Raw genomic sequence first — 21364 nt, forward strand, 5'->3', positions numbered from 1 at the left:
GTATCTCTCCAACTATTCTCAGAAGAGGGCACACAATGTGTTATTCTTAACCTTTAATTTAAGATATTTATCAGCAACTGCACTCCATCTCCCCTTCAAACTCTCAATTCTTTAGCCAAGTCAGTATTGCTGAGAACATTTTTTGGAGGTGGATTTAAATAGCTGTCTACAGTCAGACCACAGGATCCTAAATCTGCTCTCCAATCCATAAACACCAGTCAGTGTGGTAGATTGTGAAGGCTAAGACAAAGCCTACTATGCCAATGTCATGGAGATGAAAGGCTGGGGGTTCTGGCATCGGGGATTGGGTGCTGAGTGACACAAGGTCCACAAGAGGGCAGCAGAGATGAGAGGACATATGAGGTGACCAGGTGGTCATGATGAATCCCTCATCTCACGCTATTTAGTTGTCTAGACAGCTCTTTGGTTTAAGGTTGAATATTGTGGCCTCATTAACACTCGCCTTTCATACCTGCTCCAGGCTGATCCAGACATATTCAAATCTGTATCTTTTGCAGGTCATGACAAGGTTGTGAGCAGTGTGTGCTGGAGTCACAGTAGACAGTGGTGGATAAGTGCATCAGAGGACCGGACCCTCCGAATATGGTCTTTTGGAAATCCTGAGCCTGCCCTCATCATGGTAAACTACCTACACAGCACATTTGTACGCAGTCACAGTTTGTTTAGTAGCTCTCTCTTTCAAATCAAGTTTTCTTGATTGCTGCTAAAGACCACTAAAACCATGTGTAAAGACTGTTTTGTTAATTTGGTGTGAGAACAAATTGTGTCTGCCCCAAACAACTTTGCACCAAACTTTGTTCCAAACTGTTGATTTTGGCAAGCATAAGGTTTTGGTTATGTTTTTGATTCTGTTTCTTTCCGATTTTCAGCCTATTAATGGCTTCCTTGACACCTCTTTGACACCAGTAGCGGACTCCAAAGGCAAACGCACAGCCTAGAATCATACTAGACATTGACAACTCTCTTATGCCTCCACAAACAGGCAAAAAACAGGAAAACAAAGCACCTGCCCAAGATTTACAGCATATGTGTAACATGGTGTAGGAGGGTGGGGGGTGCTGGTTATGTTTTTGGCATGTATAGCTGCCATCCTGCCACTAAAACTGGATAACTTCTCTTATTTTATGAATTAACTGCTGAATGCAGCAGCAGAATGTATTCTAAAGTTTACAGAAACATCTTGTCTGCTCAAGTACAAGCAAATACAGTACCTAGCCAAAGGAATGTGGACACAATTATGTTCTGGGGCTGTTTTTTCATAATTTGGACTAAGCCCCTTATTTCCAGTGATGGGAAATCTTAATGCTACAGCATACAATGAGATTCTAGAGAAGTGTAAGCTTCCAACTTTGTGGCAAGAGTTTGGCCCTTTCCTGTTTTCCGCATGACATTGCCCCCATGCACAAAGCGAGGTCCATAATGACATGATTTGCGAGTTTGGTGTGGATGAACTTGACTGGCCTGCACAAAGCCCTGACCTCAACCCCATTGAACACCTTTGGGATGAATCGGAACGACGACTGAGAGCCAGGCCTTCCCGCCCAACATCAGTGCCCGACCTCAGTAATGCTCTTGTGGCTGAATGAATCCCTGCAACCATGTTCCAACATCTAGTGGAAAGCCTTCCTAGGAGAGTAGAGGCTGTCAGGTTGGCCTGATCTCCAACAATGACGAGTCAGTCCTACAGGGATGAGATAAATGTCCTGGCTGACTGCTGCCGGGATAATAATCCCTCTCTCAATGTCAGCAAAACCAAGGAGCTGAATGTGAACTTGAGGAAGAAACGGGCTAGGGCATGTCCACATCGGAGAGGCTGAGGTGGAGAGAGTCAACAGCTTCAGGTTTCTTTCACACCATTAAGGATCTAACATGATCACACCACATTCATCAGCGTATGTTTTTCCTCAGGCTGCTGAGGAAATTCAGCATGTCCCCCCCAGACATAGATATAGATATAGATAGATAGATGAGAGAAGGGTAGATAGATGGATTGACAGATAGATCGATAGGATGAGCCAGGGGTAGTTCAGTGGAGTAGGTAGAGAGTTGTGTGGTTAAGTTGTTGATAGTGGTTTCAGTGGGGGTAGAACTGGTAGGCTGCATAGCGCAAAGAGGCTGCATTGATGTGTAATCATTCTACATAACCTATTCTGCAGGTGTCATGTTTTTTTTTATTTTCAAAAAGCTTTTTTGTGAAAGCTATGTCAATGAACTAGGGTTTCTGTCGTAAGTATAGAGCCAAAAGAAGAAAAAAAATGCTTCACTGTCCCATTACTTACGGAGGGCACTGTACCTTAGAAATTGTTGATGTAAAAAAATCTAATCAGGTTTTTCCAGTTTCAGTCCATCAGAGTAGCCATATGGAATAGAAAAGCCTGGATAATGTGGGCGATTAAATGGTGTTTCTTGGCCCGGCATTGGGACATTGTCATTGTCAGGAACATCTGCACAGGAATCTGTCTCTTGTCCAAAGATCCAGAGCAGTGAGCGTGAGCAGATCCTGCTCACTGGAACCCACTCTTTCCCAAGAGACCCAGTACATTTCTATGTACAGTAGGCCTCTACATTCCCATGCGTGGCCAAAGGAGGGTTCTCCTATCAACTAATAATAATCCTCCCAGCTGAGCTTATCTCTTCTGAATTAGAAGGATCGCACGTGATCTTAGTTTCGGCTAGAGCATCAGCATCTGACAATGTGTCTCCTCTTGAAGCATCTTGGCAATAACAAGAAAAGTTGTTTGGGGAGGGAAAACACTTAGGGGTGAGCTGTTGTTGCATACAATATGGTTTCGCTCAGTTTGTCAAGGAGCCGACCCCTTTAATGAAGATAGATTCTGGTTGTGCTTTGTTGTCTATATGTTTGTCTGTTTAATCAAAACAAAGTTGTCTTCCACATGGCGTCCGAAAATAGGTGGTTTACCATAATGTTGCACTCCCTATGAAGTCTAATGAAGTGTGAGGGCACTTACAGTCACTGAGTTTGTCTTGACCCAGAGAGCGCTTCAACCTTCCCCTCTCTGGCAAAGAAGACCACATTACTGCTCCAAAACAGGACCATGCTGACGAGGGCACCACTGCACTCCACTTCAATCCAAATTATTTTCTTTCATGAGTCCCTTTTTCCACTTGGAAAATTGAAATTCCTGCGTCTGAGCACACTGAAAACCCCTCACAAAAGGAAAGAGAGAGGGAGGCAGAGGGAGAGAGAAAGGGATGTCAGAATTAAACAAGCTCTTTTATGACTTAAGCCATCCAAACATAGATCCATTTAAAGCTATAAAGCTATCTGTATCAGACAATGAAAATAACGAATTTACAGAATTTCATGAAGAATTAAATGGTGCTTCAAAGCTAGGCTATATGAAATCAGTTCAGAAACTCATTGGATGAATAATAACCCTACAAGTGTAGACCTTATATTTCTGTTCTATTGATGGTCTTTACCCCCCACACGTGTGTTATTTATCTGATTGTTGTTTGTTTTCGTTCCATGGTCCTTAGGCGAGTGATAGGTTCTCCAAACCCATCCGAAGTGCTCAGTTTTACTACTTGGACAAATTCCTTCTTCTGGCTTCTGGTCCTTCCTTACACCTGTACCTCTATCACGTGGATAATACATGTGATGACATTAAAAGGTAATGATATAAACAACAATTGATTACATAACATTGCACATTTATAATGTACAGCTCAGCTATTAAGCACTAATCATTGATTGCAGTATATTATAACACATTGTTTATTTATTGTGTATGTATTACCCCTTGATATCAAAACCTAGAATAACATGTCACCCCAAATGTCAGTTTAAAGTCACATTCCTTGGTAAACAGCTGAGAACTGAGCATCCATGTGATCAAAAGTATAGTTGTATCCATGTTTTGAAGCTGCAGTGTGTTTTGTTTACAAACAGTGGAATAAAACAAGCTTATTTCTTATTTCCATTTGATGTATTAATTTAAAAGTAAAACATATTCACCAATCCCAGGTTGCCCCATTCAGCTCAGCACCGTAGTGACAAACGCTTATCAAGAACAAAGATCTCATGTTTTCTATTTAAACCACTGTTGATGATGTCGTATATTTCTGTAGTATGTATGATCTATGTATGAATATGTAGTATATTTTGGACACACACACATGCCAGGGCATGCAGGGACATGATGCCCTCTAACAATGGGGGTTCTATGGCAACCAGATGACCAGCAGGGACCTTTGGGGGTTGGGCAGGGACACACATACGCGCTGGCCCCTCCCCTCTGGAGCGGAACGGGGAGAGAGAGGGAGAGAGCGTTCTCTTCCAGCCCAGGGTCCACGGGGAACAGACGTAATGTATATATCTGCCTGTAACTGATTAAATTGTCTTAAAACTCAATATCTGTTCGTTGATTCATAACCAAAGAGAAAGAAGCAACAATGACGTAGGCGCCGTGAAGGGCTGTCCCAATTCATAGGGGTAGATTTCAAGGGGTATGGCTTGTGACTCTGTTCGAAGGCCTTGGCTTCGAATCGAGTCACACTCGAAAACGAGCCATAGGGGTAGAAAAGGGAATTGGGATTGGCCCTATGTTGGAGTAGAAAAGACTTGTGGCATCTTTTCTCTGTAACACACTTTGCTTTCTTGTGGCTGATTTGATGAGGGTCTGTTTTCAGTCAGCCCCTAACACAGTCTCAGTACTGACACTCAACACCACCCAAACTGCCCGGCCGTGTCCTGTAAGCTGTCAGAGCTCATTCAGGGAGACCAGGGGGATGAAAGCAAAAGTCTACCAGATTCTCTTTCAACAGAGCCGGCTGCCACTTCCTCTTTCAACCAGAGGGGCGTTATTACCATGGTTACCAACTAGTGAATGACAAACAGAGATAGAACAGTGATCCGTCTTAGTATTACTGGAGGCCAAGTTGGATCAATTTTGACCAATTTCTTAAACAACAACTCGCCGCCGTCAGTCCAACATTGGGAAGATCGCTTGGAAGAGGCCTTTGAAAGGAAGCTCTCTCTCTCTAAGTATGCAGGATTGGTCAGCAGCTTTCAGGAGGCTGGATGGAGAGCGAGGTGCCTCCCAGTCGAAGTTAGATGTAGGGTGATTCGCAGCCCGTTCTGTAATCAGAGCCTTCACTCATTTAGGCATCGAGGGAGAGAGGAAGAGGAGAGTCATCCGCAGTACCATCGATGCAGCAGAGAGGGCCTCAAGATGGCTGTGGCTCAAAACAGGAGAGCCATGGAGGCATAGGTAGCTAGCCAACTGGACACCAGCTGGCTTCTGATCAGCCCCGACTGGGTCACCTGGAGGAGGGTGTATGATGTTGAAAGATCCAAAACACCCGATGATTCCAGGAACATCACTGAAGATGTGTCCAGAGGCATCAGCAGATGTATGTAGCAGCTCCTGATATTCCAGGTCAAATGAGAGATACAATGAGGGCTTGATTTGGATATCGTCTCACCGATTGTAGCACAAAATTTGCCATTGAGGTAGGGAAAGGGATTCAAAGTTTGACACGTGGCCAGCCGGGGATTCGAACCGCTGCAAGCTGCCGCCGACATTGCGATCATTAGACGACGGCTCTACCGGCTGAGCCATAGCCGCCGTAAAAGAGCCCTTTCCACAATGCTGTGAGCCGGCATATATAATATGTACAGTATATAATAATAAATATATATATTTTTTTTAATATAATAAAGATATATAATGGTGGTGGTATCTTTTGTTGAGACTAGGAATCTCAGGGCATGTATTACCTATTAGTCTTGGGGCCGGTTTCACAGACAAGGCTTAAGCCTAGTCCTGGACTAAATCACACTTTCAATGTAAAATCTCCATTGAAGATGCTTTTTAGTCTAGGATTAGGCTTAAGCCTTGTCTGTGAAACTGGCCCTTGGTTGTGTATTACCTAAGCTTATCTCCTGTTACCTTGATAGAACTGTTAACCAACCACATTATTTCCTGCTGTTCACTTTTAGGTATCAGCAAAGGAGTGTCATCCAACTGACGAGACGCTTTGAGACAAAGTCAGCAACAGACATTACTGGTGTTTCAGCCATCAATGACTTCTTCTCCCGTATCCTTACACTATGTCATCCATGTTTTAACACAGCAATTCAATATTAATCATTGATAACCAAATCTCTGAGAGGATGTGAAAGGTGTAGAAACTACAGTGACCTTTCACTCTGTTTTATTGAATTCTATATTGTCAAATCTCTTGTCAATGACTTTCATAAATGAACAGGGAGTGAACTATTTGTTTCAGCCGTATAAAACAGAGCATCTGTTAACAACACTATTATATCCACCACAGCCCCCCCTGCTCTTCTGCTTAAGAAGGGCCTCATTTCGTATTATGTAGAGCCATAGACCTGCCACTGCTGATCTTGGCCGTAAATCATCAAAATCGCTTTAATTTTTCAGGAATGTCTCCATCCTGACTCCTTGTTTAAGGTTTATAGTACATTTATTTTAAAATAAATCCACTGAACCCTGCAGGCCTATTTATAGCCATGTTTGGTGGAGTTCATTGTTTTGTGAGGTTTTACGAAGCATTGTGCTTTGCAAAGTAGAAAGTAGATATCAGATCATTAGATACGGTTTTCCAGTGTCTGTGTTATTGCTGTATTATTCATGAATTTAATATGAAATGTAAACTGATGTCTGAGGAAATTACTATCAATACATCAAATGCTAAAATGGTAAATGGACTGACTTATATAGCGCCTTATTCCAAAGCGCTTTACAATGGCCTCTCATCCACCCATTCACACACACATTCATACACCAATGGTGGCGGCAAGCTAGCATGCAAGGCGCCGGCCCGCTCATTGGGAGCAATTTGGGGTTCAGTATCTTGCCCAAGGATAGCTCAACATGTGGCCAGCTGGGTTTTGAACCACCGATCTGCCGACCATTAGATGCCGGCTCTACCTCCTGTGCCACAGCCACCCCTGGGTGTTTAGGATTTGTTCTGGTTGATCTGTACTGGAGTTACTGCCTTGCTATACCTGGATCTTTTATCATAATAACAGGGGGAGTTTTGATCAGTTTACATGACGAGACCCTTTCCTTAGCAGCTGTCTCAGACATCGTGCTGGTGTGTTGCTCTGACCGGTCCATTCAAGTGTTTGACATGAACAAGGGCGCAGTTGCCTCAGAGCTGCCTGATGCCCACAGCAGAGCCGTCCATCACATCACCCAGAACAAGGTAAGAGGCCAGCCATAGTTACAGAACATTAGCCACAACTGGAAACAAAGTGTTGCATTTGTAGGCAGATAAGTGGTATTTGAATTCCTTGTTACGAAATGTATAGTTTAATTAAAGGTGCAATACTGAATGTAACGTTCAAGCTTTGTAATGACTCTAAATGACGCTTTATTTATGTTGACGATATTCGATGGGGTAGCGATCAGGGAATGAGGTCAATATTTCATGTTTCATGCTGTTTCGACCCCGAAAAGTCCTTTCTAAAATTAAATGTCGGGTGCAACATTCTCATATCTGTCTGTGGGGGCTGCCTCTTGCCTCATCCACACATGCAGAAACACAGCAACTATAGTCCGACTCTGCAAGTCCATTTCGGGGGGTTATATATACTGTAATGGAGGATGTCGTTGTTTGGAACTTGTCACTGAATTTCGCCTCTGTGTCCAAATGTGGCAGATTTACAGACATCACATTAACAGACATCACATTAAGTGACATGAATGTAAACAATTATAAAGGAACTAAAGGAACTATATTCTGTTATCAGATTAATCTTGATTATGGTCATCCTTTGACCATTTTAAAGTGATGTCAATAGGTTTTGGTTCAGGAATTTAGAATTTGCCATTTAGCAGACGCTTTTAATCCAAAGCTAACTTACAATTACAAATTCCAGGGACATTCCCCCTGGAGTAACTGAGGGCTACTGTAAGTGCATTACTCAAGGGCACACTAGTGGTGGTGTTTCAAGCGGGATTTGAACTCGCAACCTTCCGATCACCAGTCCAGCTCCACTATCCACTAGACCACCACTACCCCAAGAGAGATGGAGAGATGTTTAAAATCCCACATCATGGTGATTCTATAAAAATCCATAGTGCTCTCCTCTGAGATGACATCCTCTCCCAGGCTGAAATAGATTGCTCTAACTCTGCAAGATGGAAAGCACATTGAGTTCTTCAAAAAATACTGATTTATAGGTCATTAAAGTCAGTTTGAATCAGTTAAAGCAAACCGTTGCATATGATGCCCTTTTGTTATAGATTAGTGTTTGGCAGCAACTCATATGAAGACATAATAATATTATAATAATAATAATTATTATTATTAATAATAGGATAATTAAATATTATTTATGTTTTTTTCCTCCATGGAAAACAGAAACGCATTATGTAATATCCAAACAGGATTGATGGAACATTTCTCTCTGATTTAGCCATTATAGTTAAATTTAATTTAGTAGTTTAAGGTCTCTTCCCTGATCAAGTAATTTCTGAGTAGGGCAGTGAATGAATGAATGAATATCCTCAATGTAGTGCAATCTCATCACTCATAAGCAAGTCTACTGGTGGACAGATTGAATTGGAGAGTCAGCTTGGATGGGCAAACAGTAGAACCTCACTACCTATCTTCCACCGTAGATTGAAGATCCATCTCTTCAGACTACATCTTAACTGCCCCCCCTAAAGACCTCTTCATCCACACTACCCTCCTGTACAGTTTCACTACTGTAAATTAATTTTAACAATAATAATAATTCTTCCTTCTTCTCGCACTGTGACTGCCAATGGTCCCTAGTCCTAGTATAGATTACTTCTTATGATGACCGATGGATAGATTCACAAAAAACATTTATAATAATAATGTAGTACCCCAACACCCATCCTCCCATCTTACACAGAGGATATACTCTTTGGCAGACGCAGGTCTTATGTAAGAGATCTATGCATGTTATGTAACAAACAGATCTCTTTTTTTGGGATAAAAGTCTGTGGCGCGAAGGAACAAGGCCGCGGTGAGACATTTCTGTGTGCAAGTGTTTCCAAGACCCAACAAGCCATCATCAGTGTTATCCATCTTGCTGAGTGTCTGGATGTAAATCCCTGGTGTTCCAGGATTAAGACTGACATGGAAGATCGCTAGAGGACAATCCAAGTTGGATGATGCGGGTTGTGTAATCACATTCCTACTATACTGCATGATGTGCCTCGGGTGTGTGTGGCTGGACTCCTATCACATGGACCAATGTGGGCCCAATTAGTGCTTAACAACTGGACAGGACTTGAATTCACAGCCAACGTGCAGCTGTGAAGGATGAAGGAAAAAAACTCTGCAAACTACACCTCCTGAGAGCACAGCGTGTCATAGTCAGCCATCTTGGACACACCTGAGCTGCGTTGATGAATGAATGAATGAATGAATGAATGGACTTTATTGTCATTGCTACAGTACATGAACCAAACAACGAAATTTAGGAGGGGTGGCTCCCCTGGTGTTAGGAAAGGGAAAAACAAAAACACTTTTAGAAAAAGAATAAAATCACAAGAAGGTAAGGAGCTGGTTTACATAAATAAAGGCTATGTACACAATCCACTGTACTATACTGCACAGATAGTCAACTAGGGTTGTCATATTGCACAAAAGTATTTTTTCACGTTATTTAAAGTGACACAGTTTGCAGGCTTGAAATGTACATGTTTGTGCCTCAGCACTAGCTGCCATACAATCCGTCCAGACTGTCCTGGGCCCAGAACTTAGGTCTTTGCTGTGTTCAGGGCCTGGACGGCCCTGTTGTAGAAGCAGTTCTTCAGTCTGTTTGTCTTAGCGGCCATGGTCCTGAACCTCCTTTTTGAGGGCAGCCGGGTAAAGTGTACGTGCCCAGGGTGGGTCGGGTCCCTGGAGACCTTTGAGGCCTTCCTGAGACAGCGTGTGTTGTACAGCTCTTCCAGAGATAGTCATAGTCAGCCATCTTGGACACACCTGAGCTGCGTTGATCAGATCTGCATGGCTTGTTGGAACACAACATAGGCAGCTGAGAAGGACACCAAGGAGGAGCAGTTGGAGGTCATGATTTTGGAACTAATTCCGTGTTAAAGTTCTTGAGTAACTCTGTTTGAGGGTGAACCTTCAATTTGTATTTGGAATAGCATTCTTATGCTATATTAAGTGACAGCCAGCCTGTCTTTTCTGAAACTGCCTTCACTGTCTTTGTCTAATAATTAATAATAATTTTGCCATTTAGCAGACGCTTTTATCCAAAGCGACTTACAATTACAGGGACATTCCCCCTGGAGTAACTGAGGGCTAAGTGCCTTACTCAAGGGCACACTAGTAGTGGTGTGGTTTCAGGCGGGATTTGAACTCACAACCTTCCGATCACAAGTCCAACTCACTATCCACTAGACCACCACTACAGACTACTTTGTCTGTGTCTCAGCCCTTCAAAGATCCTCTGCTGGCATCACAACCCCCCTGTGATGATGTAACAGCATCAAGAACTGTTTCTGTGAAGAATTGGAAATAATAACACCGAAGAAAAGAGGACAGGTTAAGAATAGGACATTCCCAAGTTCAACTTCAGACAGTTATGAACGTGAATCAAACTCTACATAAGTGGTCACATGACCAACTAACACAAGTTAACATTACGTTATATCTGACTCCAAAACATATTTGGTGATTGATAATGCTTTTCTCATCCCTGCGTGGCATACACTCGATCATATTGAGATTCCATTAACAATACCCACAATTATTTAACTATTTTAAGACGTCTGGTCCACGTCTACATCTGTATTAAGCCTTATGGAAATATCACGTGTGCAATAAAGGCATACATGTCCAATAAATGACACAGCCTATAGGTTAAGTTCTAGTGTATTTGGGTGAAGTGTATTTGGGTGAAGTGTAGGAGAAGTGTATTTGGGTGAAGTGTATTTGGGTGAAGTGTAGGAGAAGTGTATTTGGGTGAAAATGGGGGGGGGGGGGGGGTTGCACCCATTGACCCTGTGGTGTTTACGTGTGAAGAGAGCCATGACTGCTGACATGTTGACCTGTCCCATACAGCCCCTTGCCACGTCACATAGGGGCAGCCTGGATTAGCTGGGTAAACTGCACCTAGTGGCCTGGATTAAGTGCATTAACCCACCGGCGGGCCTTCAGCTGGGATGCACTCTCCCACACTGCTGACTGTCTCCCTTGTCCGAAAGACGCCCGCTCCCAGTCACGCCACCCATTGTGTGCAGTGCATTGTGGGCTACCCATGGCATGTTGACTCAGCTTGGGAGTTGCGTCAATGTCGAGTCCTCCTCCATCTGTGTGCCTTTGGGGCCTGGGGGCTGCAGGTTTAATGCGTGAGGATCATAGGGATTGCCTAGGCCTGGAAACAGAATATTATATTATAACATCCCTCCCCTCAATTTCTCCTCATCCCATCACTGGGCCCACCAAACATGTGATCTGCTTCTTCTACTTTAACTTTCCATCCTTTCCTCTGCTAAGATCACCTGGAAATCGTCAGAGCTAAGTATTTCTCGGAAACTGGAACTGGAAATGCCCTCTCAGACTGACTTTCCCACACTCTTACTGGAAATCTAAACAAAAACCAACCCCCCATCCCTCTGCCTCATCAAAGATTTTTGTAAAAGTCATAAATTGTGTCCATGAATAGCCATAAAGGCACGTTGAAAAGTCTATGTTTGTTTTAGTGAGTAAAACAACAGCTTTGTCCAGTCTTATCCCTCTTCCATGTGGTGGTTGGAGATGGAAAAGAATGACAAATCTGTTTCCATTCCAGCAACCTAATGCTAGATGTTCTCAACATTTTCAGGGTTACCCCTCTGCTTCTACTCTCCTTGACTCTCCTCTAATGTATCAGGGTTCTACCTGAAATTATTCTCTACAACCCATACAACCATACAGTATGTTTATGAGACAAATATACATGATTATAGAAAAAATATATACTGTATATTTTGATATGCTTACTTGATGTTTGTGAATCCCACAGGGCTCCATGTTCAGCACACAGGCTCCAGGTTCATACAACCTCTTCCTCACCAGTGCAGTCACAGATGCTGTTAAGCTGTGGGACTTCCGTACACTCAGGTTGGTCACCTCAACTGAATATCTCCCTTGCAATCTACCAAGTCCCAGTTGCTGGCAACATGTAAAAAAATATGCAACTGCATGTATGTTGTGACAACAACTACTGTACCATGAATAAGTCTGGGTATAATGCATTCATAACCAATTCAATGCAGGCTTCTCATTACATCACAAAGGAATTGAGAGACTCCGCTTCTTCAAAGGTTACGGGACTGCTTCTCTGATTCTTAGACATGTCAGTGATCTGTATCCCTTTACACTTCAGCACACAAAGAGTCAGATACTCAGATGCAGTTTGAACCCACAACCTGTGCTCCTCTCCTTAGGCTGCAACATGACTAAGGGTCTGTCATCGTGTGTTCACTGCAGAGGGTTGCATGTCTCTCTTGATCTGATTGCTGAAGCAGCAAGTCTGTTTTGGTTGAAAGTAATTTGTCTCCAGTTCAAGGTCTTGCTGCAGGGAATCTGAAACATGTCCTCCTCAGAGAGCTGGTGTGGCATCTCGCACGCTCTGACCGCGGCCATAGTGAGAATGAACTTGGGTAGATTTACAATCCAAAATGTTGGAGTATAGAGCTAAAAGAAGAATGCGTAATCTTTCCAATACATCTGGGGGGCACTGTATGACGATAATCAAGGGTTTTCTAGGGTATATACAGTATGTATATTTTAATACATTTTCTAAATTAGGTTTTTGGCACAGTGGGAAATAATACCATTGTGTCCTTCTTTCTTTAGAATACTTCCATGCTTATCTTGACAGCCCAGACACTGTCAGTCTTATTTCGTTCTGATAAATATTTGTGTCACGTTCTGGTGCTGCAGCCAATCAGCGAGCAGTCCACTATTCCTCGGAGGAGAAACACATGGGTGGGGTGTGCTTAAGAAATATGTGTGAGGGCTTTATTTCTCTTTCTCGTCATTTCCCTCTCTATCCTTGACAAGTGCTCAAAATGAAAATCTACTCGTGGGACACTACAGTACTTTTCAGAAAAGCGGATTCTTTTAAGCCAGTTCAAGCTACTTCAATATAGTTTGCACTTACTTTCCATATTCTACTTGCCATATTCTATGTTAGTGCTCATACTTATCTTACCTATGTTCTGCTGTAATTATTCATCTTTGATGGCCTCCTTTACTCTAATCCTTGCCTCACTCATTGGGTCAAAGCTCTTCTCTTCAAAAATCATGATGTATAAAGCACTTTACCAGTGGAGGATGTTTGTCCTTTAAGTGTCTGGTTCCTCTCAAGGTTTCCGAAGTGTACTTACAGCCTACTACGTTGTTATCATAGAGTCTAGCATTGTATGGGATTAGGTCTGGGTCTGTTGTTCATCTCTAATGTGTCGTAGTGTCAAAGGTCATTCTAAAGGCCTTCAAAGAATGCCTGGCATTGATGTTGTTTGTATACTAAAGCATGCAGGTGCGCAGGTAACAGCTGCTCATAGCATTGGTTGTGTGTCATTTAATGACTTACTTATTAGTTACTTATGTACTCTAATAGCATCTAAAACCATTTTTTAGTTATTTTCCATTTTCTCAGGGCCACAGCTTGATATCCAGTACCTGAAACGACTTGGTACTGAAGAGCTCAGAAAAGGTTTTATTTCCCCTCAAACTTCATTAAAAAATAAAAGTGACATCATCTCAGAAACTGAAAAGTCAAGAAGAAAAATAAATGTTTGGCCATGGTCATATAGGCCCTTCAGACGGAGGGAGGAAAAACGCCCCCCGAACACAGGAGATTTGCTCGGGGTTTTCTCCACACACTGGACTGGGTTATTATAGATGACTTTTCACATTCCAACATCGTCCAACTCACTTAACTACTCCCTGAAGGGTCACAAACTTGTGAGTGAATATTGTGACCACATAGAAAGAGACAGCTGTGAGGGTAGAGGAACATGTGTGTAGCGGACACAATGGGTCGATGTACTCACTAGGCCAGAGGTGGACTGTGGGGCCATCCTTCGTGCTGCTGCATCCCCCTGTCAGTGCACTAATCTAGCCTGGGGCCAGAGGAGAGCTAGGCTCCACTGGTGGGACTCAGATGAACAGTGAAATTCCCTGCATGTTTAAAATCATTACTTCGTCATTTGTAGATTGAAATGTTAATTGTATCTCTATCCCTATGCTTTCAGTCCATGGTTTATTTACTGTCTATCTCTTATGACTTCTACATCATACATTGTTACACAGCTCTGTTATTAATTGTGCGTGTTCCTCTCGGCTACTAATTCATTATGTTAATATTGTTTTGCCAAAGAATTAAACGTTTGTTCTGCAAACATTTTGTGCTCCTCAGGTTCATAAACACAGGGTCCAATGTACTACAGGGTGGCCAGTTTGTTGTTTGTTTCTGCTTGAGTTATCCAGGAAATATAAGGGCATTTATAAATAATTTTGTTTATCCCTATTCTTAGTCGCTGTAATCTCTTATTCTAATGAGAAGCAGGCTATCCTGAAAAAATGAGTGCATGTTCCTGAATCCAAGTACTAAATTCTGCCTGGCAGGCGGAGAGGAACATTAACGCAAGAAGGCGTTCTGTGGGACACGCACCCAAGGCATTCTCACACAGGACGAAGCCGTTGGAATTAGCAGTCAAAATTATTTTGACCTTTACATTAATACCCCTGATTGGTCTGGCTGGGACAGTGCCATTTCTGTCAGGAGAAAAGGAAAGAAATGATTGTTTGGCAGTCTGGACAACATTATTAAAGGAGTTAATGTATTGTGTTATTGTGCTGGTCCATAAACATTGATGATGAATGGCTGCCTAGTTAAAAAAAAAAAGTTTGTGTTAAATCACTTTATCTGGCCATGCCCATTGTGCGACACTGTTAATGGAGTAATGTTCTCATTAGACACAAATCTACAGTTTATAGTAGCTTTAAGATGGGTTAAGCACCGGGGCTAATATTCCCTTTGTGTCCTATAAATTCCCCTGATTAAACTGTAGCTCTACCAGAAAAACCACAATGGGAAAGGTGCATTTCACTCAGTGGAAACTCCTGAAATGTCATATTCAGGACCACCTCCACCCGCACTCATTCTGAGATAAAATCATAGGCCTGCTCTGCCATTGGCACTGCAGCTTCCATTGAAATTCAAGGTTTCGGTACTGTGGGTTCTTGTATTTTGAAATGTTGCCACAGTTGGAGAAATTGGTTCTGTAAGCTATGTAAACCACTGGACTAACCACCATTTATTTTTGTTCTGCAATCTCTTATGCCTACACACGTCATTGTGTATGCATTTGTGGTCTGCCCGCATTTCCAAATGATGAGATAACCCCTCACACAAACCATTACCCATTGAATTGTGCAGGATAACCAGTGTCAGGCTCTGGACATCAGAATGCTTCACAACATTCCTGTTTCTGAGGTGAAAGTGAATATCTGGTCTGTTTCTGCTTAGTTCAGTAATATCTTACTCAAATTTGCTGGAAACTGTTAAATCCATACTGTAATCTAGCATTATACAGTGGAACTTTTAAATTAAAGGATCAATGGAAGAGCGTGGGCCAACTTCCCCCTTGTTAAAAGTCTTCACACTACTTTCTCTCAAGAACAATGACATCATACAGTATAGTTAAAAAGAAGAAGAAATGGGGGCAAGAATAAAAAGAAAATCATACTGACATTCATCTTTATTGTCAACTAGAAAATCTATTGCAGTGGCTGAAAACATAATGGGATACAAAAGAAGCATTTGTATGGGAGAATGAATGATCCTATGGTGTGTATGGATTGATTGATTGATTGAGTGAACTGAACTGCGTATGGAATGCAAGTGTAAGCAATTCTGTGTACAGATGATGAGCTATGATTAGCTGGTTGATTGTCCTGATGAGTGACTGGAAAGGCCCTGGTGGATTCCGTAACCTTGTCGGCTCGTACCTAAGAGAACAGAACGTTCAAATTCTGTCTGTGTTATTAATCAGGCACATGCTGGGTTGTCATCACTCACAGAGCACTGGGAATGCATGTTGGACTGAGTTCTGGTCCTCCCCTCAGTCAAAACATTATCTCCAACCACCAAGAAAACAGGATGGATGTGTCCTCGGTAGCCCATGTGTCTGTTATCAGTGTGAGGGTGATTGGGTCTGACACGTCCAATGCCAGTTCTCAGTCTCTGCAGTGTTGATTCTTTAACACACAGCTGTTTTTTAATCAAAAAGAAAAAGTTGACTTTGACTTTGATGCCATCTTGTTATGGCTCCAAAGCATTACTATGATAGGGCTACAAGGACAATTGCATGATATATGTAATTCACATACAGGTTCATATTTCATAAATCAATTCATCAATTCTTTCATGAGTTTTACAAACAGAAAATAGTAGCCGTGTAAAAGTCAACGAGAGGCCATACTACAGTAGGACCTGTGAAAGCCTTGGTCATACCAGCTTCGTTGTCCGTAAGCAGGAGTTTGCTCAGCTAGCCTGCTGTGGCATGGTAAAGCCATTACACGCTGTTGCTACTAAATGAATGAGCATAGCAGTCGCGTTAGGGGGCAGGTTGTGGTCCGTTCCTGTCTGTTTCCTGTGTTTCGTTTGGGTCATGCACAACTTCCCCTCCTCCTGTGGTAATTCACAGGGTCCCACTCCCACATCCACAACCAGGGACCTGGTATAAGGTGCATTCTCCGAGGCTTCTGCTCCTTGATTGGTCCCTTCAGGTAGCAGCCCTACACTGTTGACACTGCTTCATGACAGTACCAACTTGTTAATTGTGACCTCAGCCATCAAAGTTACACAGTCATTTATTATGTCCAAAATTCCCCATGGCTTATCATTTCACAAAGTTTGAAGTTTTCTGTCAAAAACAAACAGAAGGATCTGACCAAAAGCATGGTTAATTCCAGTTAAAGTTGGATCTTAATGCAAATTCCAGTCATCTGAAACAAATAGTTAATTACATTTTTCGACAGATGTCAGAAAGCTACTGGAGAGCCAGTGGTTCTCTGATATTCAACAGCACAGCACTGATTAATGCTCTCAGATCCTGGCATATATTCTCTTGCTCTCATTCTTCCCACTTTCTCTGTCGCTCTCTCACACACAAGAGACCTCACGGTAAGATGTTTGACATTCCCAGCACTCTTAAATCAGAGTGTGTGTGTGTCTGTGTGTGTGTTTGTAATTTTTGCAGTGAGTGGAAACATTTGGCATTCATTGATGGGTTACCACACACACACATGCACAACTACCCACATGAACAACACTGGATAACAGGATTGAGGCCAGCATTTGGCCAGATTAATTGATTTGACTTCTGCATGTGTGTAATGAGAATCATTATTTTGTCCTGTACTCAGCTTAGCGCTAATTAAGTAAACAAAAATACAAAGTCACCAGAAAAGATTTCCCTGTGGTGGTAGTGTATTCCGGGTGCCGGCTAATTAACCCACTGCAGTTCGCCTACAGTCAACCAATCAATATGGGACTCCACTTCATCCTCCAGCACCTAGGGTCCTGTTTGTGGACTTCAGCTCCACATTCAATACCATCATCCCAGCTCTTCTCCAGGACAAGTTGTCCCAGCTGAGCGTGCCTGAGCCCACCTGTAGGTGGATCACTGACTTGCTGACAGACAGGAAGCACTACGTGCGGCTGGGCAAGCTTGTCTCGGAGCCCCAGACCATCAGCACTGGAGTCCCACAAGGCTGTGTGCTCTCTCCTCTACTGTTCTCCCTCTACACTAACAGTTGCAGTTCCTCTAGCCACCCTTCTGTCAAACTCCTGAAGTTCGCGGATGACACAAACCTTATTGGATTAATCTCCAATGGGGATGAGTCCGTCTACAGGAAGTTGACAGCCTGGCTTCCTGGTGCAGCCAGAACAACTGGAGCTGAAAGCTCTAAAAACTGTAGAGATCTAGTGGACTTCAGGAGGATCCCAGCACCAAGCGCCCCCCTTATCATGTGTGACTCCCCAGTTAGCAGTGTGGAATCATTCACCTCCACCATCAAGAAGGCCCAGCAGAGGATGTTCTGAAGCAGAAGAAATATGCCGCAGAAAGTGATGGTCGAGTTCTACACGTCCGTCATTGAGTCCATACTGAGCTCACCGTCTGGTTCGCCGCCTTCACTGCCAAGGACAAAGGCAGACTACGGCGGATTATTCTGTCAGCCGAGAAGGTCATTGGCTGCAACCTGCTCCACTCCAGTACCAGTAAGAGAGCAGGAAAGATCATCGCTAATCCTTCCCACCCCCCTGTCACGACCTCTTCCAAAGACTTCCATCCGGGAAAAAGGTTCTGGTCTATCAAGACCAAAATCTCGCGCCACCTGAACAGCTTCTTCCCCTTGGCAGTGGGCCTCACAAACGAGCCTCTCACTGACACTGGGAATTCGACTTCCCCCCCGCCACATACACACACACACACACACACACACACACACACACACACACACACACAATGCACTGACAGTGTAATTTATATTAGTTTTACATTTATTCTACATTTATTTTAATTTGCCATTGCCTCAGCCTTTTAAACTATTAAGCTTTTTATAACTCCCAATTATCATCTGGTTAACCAACCAATTCTACCACTCTCAACTACTCAACCAACCTCTTCTAGTCCCAAGATGGCGTCGCGCTCAGACGCGAGGCTCGGAGTGGCTCCAACGCTGGTGTTTTTTAGTGTTTTTAAGTACATTTGTATGTACATTTTTATTTTAGTACTTATAGGGAACAGTTGTGTAAATAGTACCTACAGCAGGCTCGACTTATTAGAAGTTCCTAAATTTCGTTGTTTGGTACCTGTACTGTAGCAATGACAATAAAGTCCATTCATTCATTCTACCCACTCCACTGAAGTACCCCTGGTTCATCCTACCTATCTATCTATCGATCTATCTATCTATCTATCTATATATCTATCTATCTATCTATCTATCATTCTATCATTCTATCTATCTATCATTCTATCTATCTATCTATCTATCTATCTATCATTCTATCTATCTATCTATCTATCTATCTATCTATCATTCTATCCATCCAACCAACCAACCAAACCATCTCCAACGGTATCAGCTACCATAATAACACTAACTCACTTTCTTTTAACTACCGTACTTAGCGAATCTGTCTATTGACACATCTTTAAACCTTTCCCTTACCAAAATAACACGCTGCAAGCCCAAAATGTCTTCTGGAACTTGTTTTTCAAGTTAATTTTACATTCACTCAGGTGCTAGATGAGACCCTATGTTTATTGTTGAAGATAGAGCACCATAAATGTTTCCATTCCACAATGGCTCCCATGCAAGAGTACCGTAATAGTACCTTTCATCTGCACACCTCTTTAGCTATCTCTCTCTGTTTTTTTTCTCTCCCAAGGTGTGTGCGTCGATACGAGAACCACCTTAATCGCTGTCATCCATGCACTGCGGCCATCTCACCATGTGGGCGGTTTATTGCATCTGGCTCTGAAGACAACTGTGTAAGTGGTGAAGCACTATTTTCCCATCCCACCACTTGTGTCTTTTGTTGATTTCATGGCTCTAGATTTTGCATGATGGCATATTATTACTGTGTATATTATGTAACATGATGGCCTATTATTACTGTGTATATTATGTAACATGTATGTGGAAGAGTGAAAGTAAGATGCCATTATACAAGGTATACAGGGTGGACTTCAGATGATAAGAGAGACTCCATTAATAATGGTAATTGGGCGATCAGTGTTCGTCTAGTTATGACTTCATTATGCCTACCATTGAAAATACCGAAATGCCTATTATGCTAATATGCTATTTCGTATATCTGCTCACGGTGCCGATGTCTACACATCCCCTGAAAATGGAAACAATTAGTTCAGCCGTTTTCTTTTATCAGGGACCTTAAAAATTAAGACATTTTTCTTATTACAAGATAGTTTTTGGTAATTAGTCTTAGTATTGTCACTTATGACTGTTTGAAGTGAAAGTGTATCAGAATGTCATGGTAAACATCTCTCATACCTCCTTCTGGTCATAAATCACTAATTTTTCACAGCGCTGTGTGAGAACCAGTTTAAGAGCCACCACGGCCGCTGTGGTGCGATCCCCGGCCAGTTAGCAAGGTTGTCCCACTGAAGGCACAGACAGACCACTGGAGATTTACAACGGAACAATGTCTACGCCTTTCAACTCCTGGTAGAGATGGATTTGCAGAACAATGCATTCTGTGAATATCATTCATACTGGCATCCATTTCAAGTTATGGCTCAAGTTGAGTTATGAAACCTCTAGTCTGGGCTGGGTAACTTCTAAAGCCTTCACTTTGTTGGCAGTCTTGTGCACCTGGGCTTGGTCGACTGCAGTGTATTTGCCATCAGCACATCCAACTGCAGGTTAAGGTTCCGTGGTTGTGCACCACATGATATTCGGATATAGAATACCATGCTAGTGGTGTAAGGTAAATGTGACCAACTCTTTTTCAGGGTAGCGGCGTAACACCTTGTTGCACCAAGTTCATAGGCAATCTTCTTAAAATAACCTGTAGGATGAAATACTTCCCTGAAATAAGCCCCTCATGGTGCATTTTAATCAGTTCTGTGACCATTGTTTTAACAGCACTGCAGTAGCAAATCACTGGATAGGGATGCAGTGCTCCAGATTATGTTTACGCCCTGATCTGTAATGTATGCCATTTATGAACCTGCTCATTTATGAACCTGCTCTGGCCACCATTGACATCACATAGGACTCCCTACTGTTTGCTGCATGGAACTAAATTGAGTGCTAGAGGCAGGGAATAGGACAGATAACTTCAAAGGCCAAAATACCCCAACATACACACCTAAAACCACATGCTAAAGAGGTTAATGTATAGAGGGCACAACACACATTCGTTGTCAAATGTTATTTGCTCTCCTCCTTCCTTCTCTTTCCTATGGCCACTTTTTCCAGTCAGGTCTTTCCCCTTCGGAGTAAATCTTATCTCTGCTCTTTCATTTAGCAGCTGCCTTGCATTTAACATTGATCCTCTCCATGCCTGGCGCTTGGTGCCAGAATTGTCAAAACAATTCTTTCCTCAGAAGACAACAGTGGAACGTCCATGATTGTCCTGCATACCCATGTCGAGACATAGATTGGAGAGTTCTGTTTACAATTATTAAGCAGTAAAAAAACATCAGTGAATACAATCCTGAACTTATTTGAACTAATCATCATCCTACATGCTCTTTCCTGGTTTTATTCCAGGGATTTTGAATGGTGCTTTATTTCTTTTTTCTTTACCTATCTATCAAAAACAAGA

General features: G+C 42.5%; 1 protein-coding gene across 1 annotated transcript in view; it reads left to right on the forward strand.

Moving 5' to 3' along the window:
- Window positions 1–21364, forward strand: part of wdr27 (WD repeat domain 27) — a gene marked incomplete at both ends in the record, with an annotated part of 54979 nt that overhangs the window by 15354 nt on the left and 18261 nt on the right. Inside the window, 6 exons of the mRNA XM_080550399.1 lie at window positions 519–640; window positions 3523–3656; window positions 5987–6084; window positions 7100–7221; window positions 12011–12108; window positions 19460–19562. Of these exons, the coding sequence (XP_080406525.1) occupies window positions 519–640; window positions 3523–3656; window positions 5987–6084; window positions 7100–7221; window positions 12011–12108; window positions 19460–19562 (677 nt within the window). The remainder of the gene's footprint in view (window positions 1–518; window positions 641–3522; window positions 3657–5986; window positions 6085–7099; window positions 7222–12010; window positions 12109–19459; window positions 19563–21364) is intronic.

The sequence above is a fragment of the Nansenia antarctica genome (genome assembly GCF_963989245.1).
Source record: "Nansenia antarctica genome assembly, chromosome: 1".
In the NCBI taxonomy this organism is placed as follows: domain Eukaryota; kingdom Metazoa; phylum Chordata; class Actinopteri; order Argentiniformes; family Microstomatidae; genus Nansenia; species Nansenia antarctica.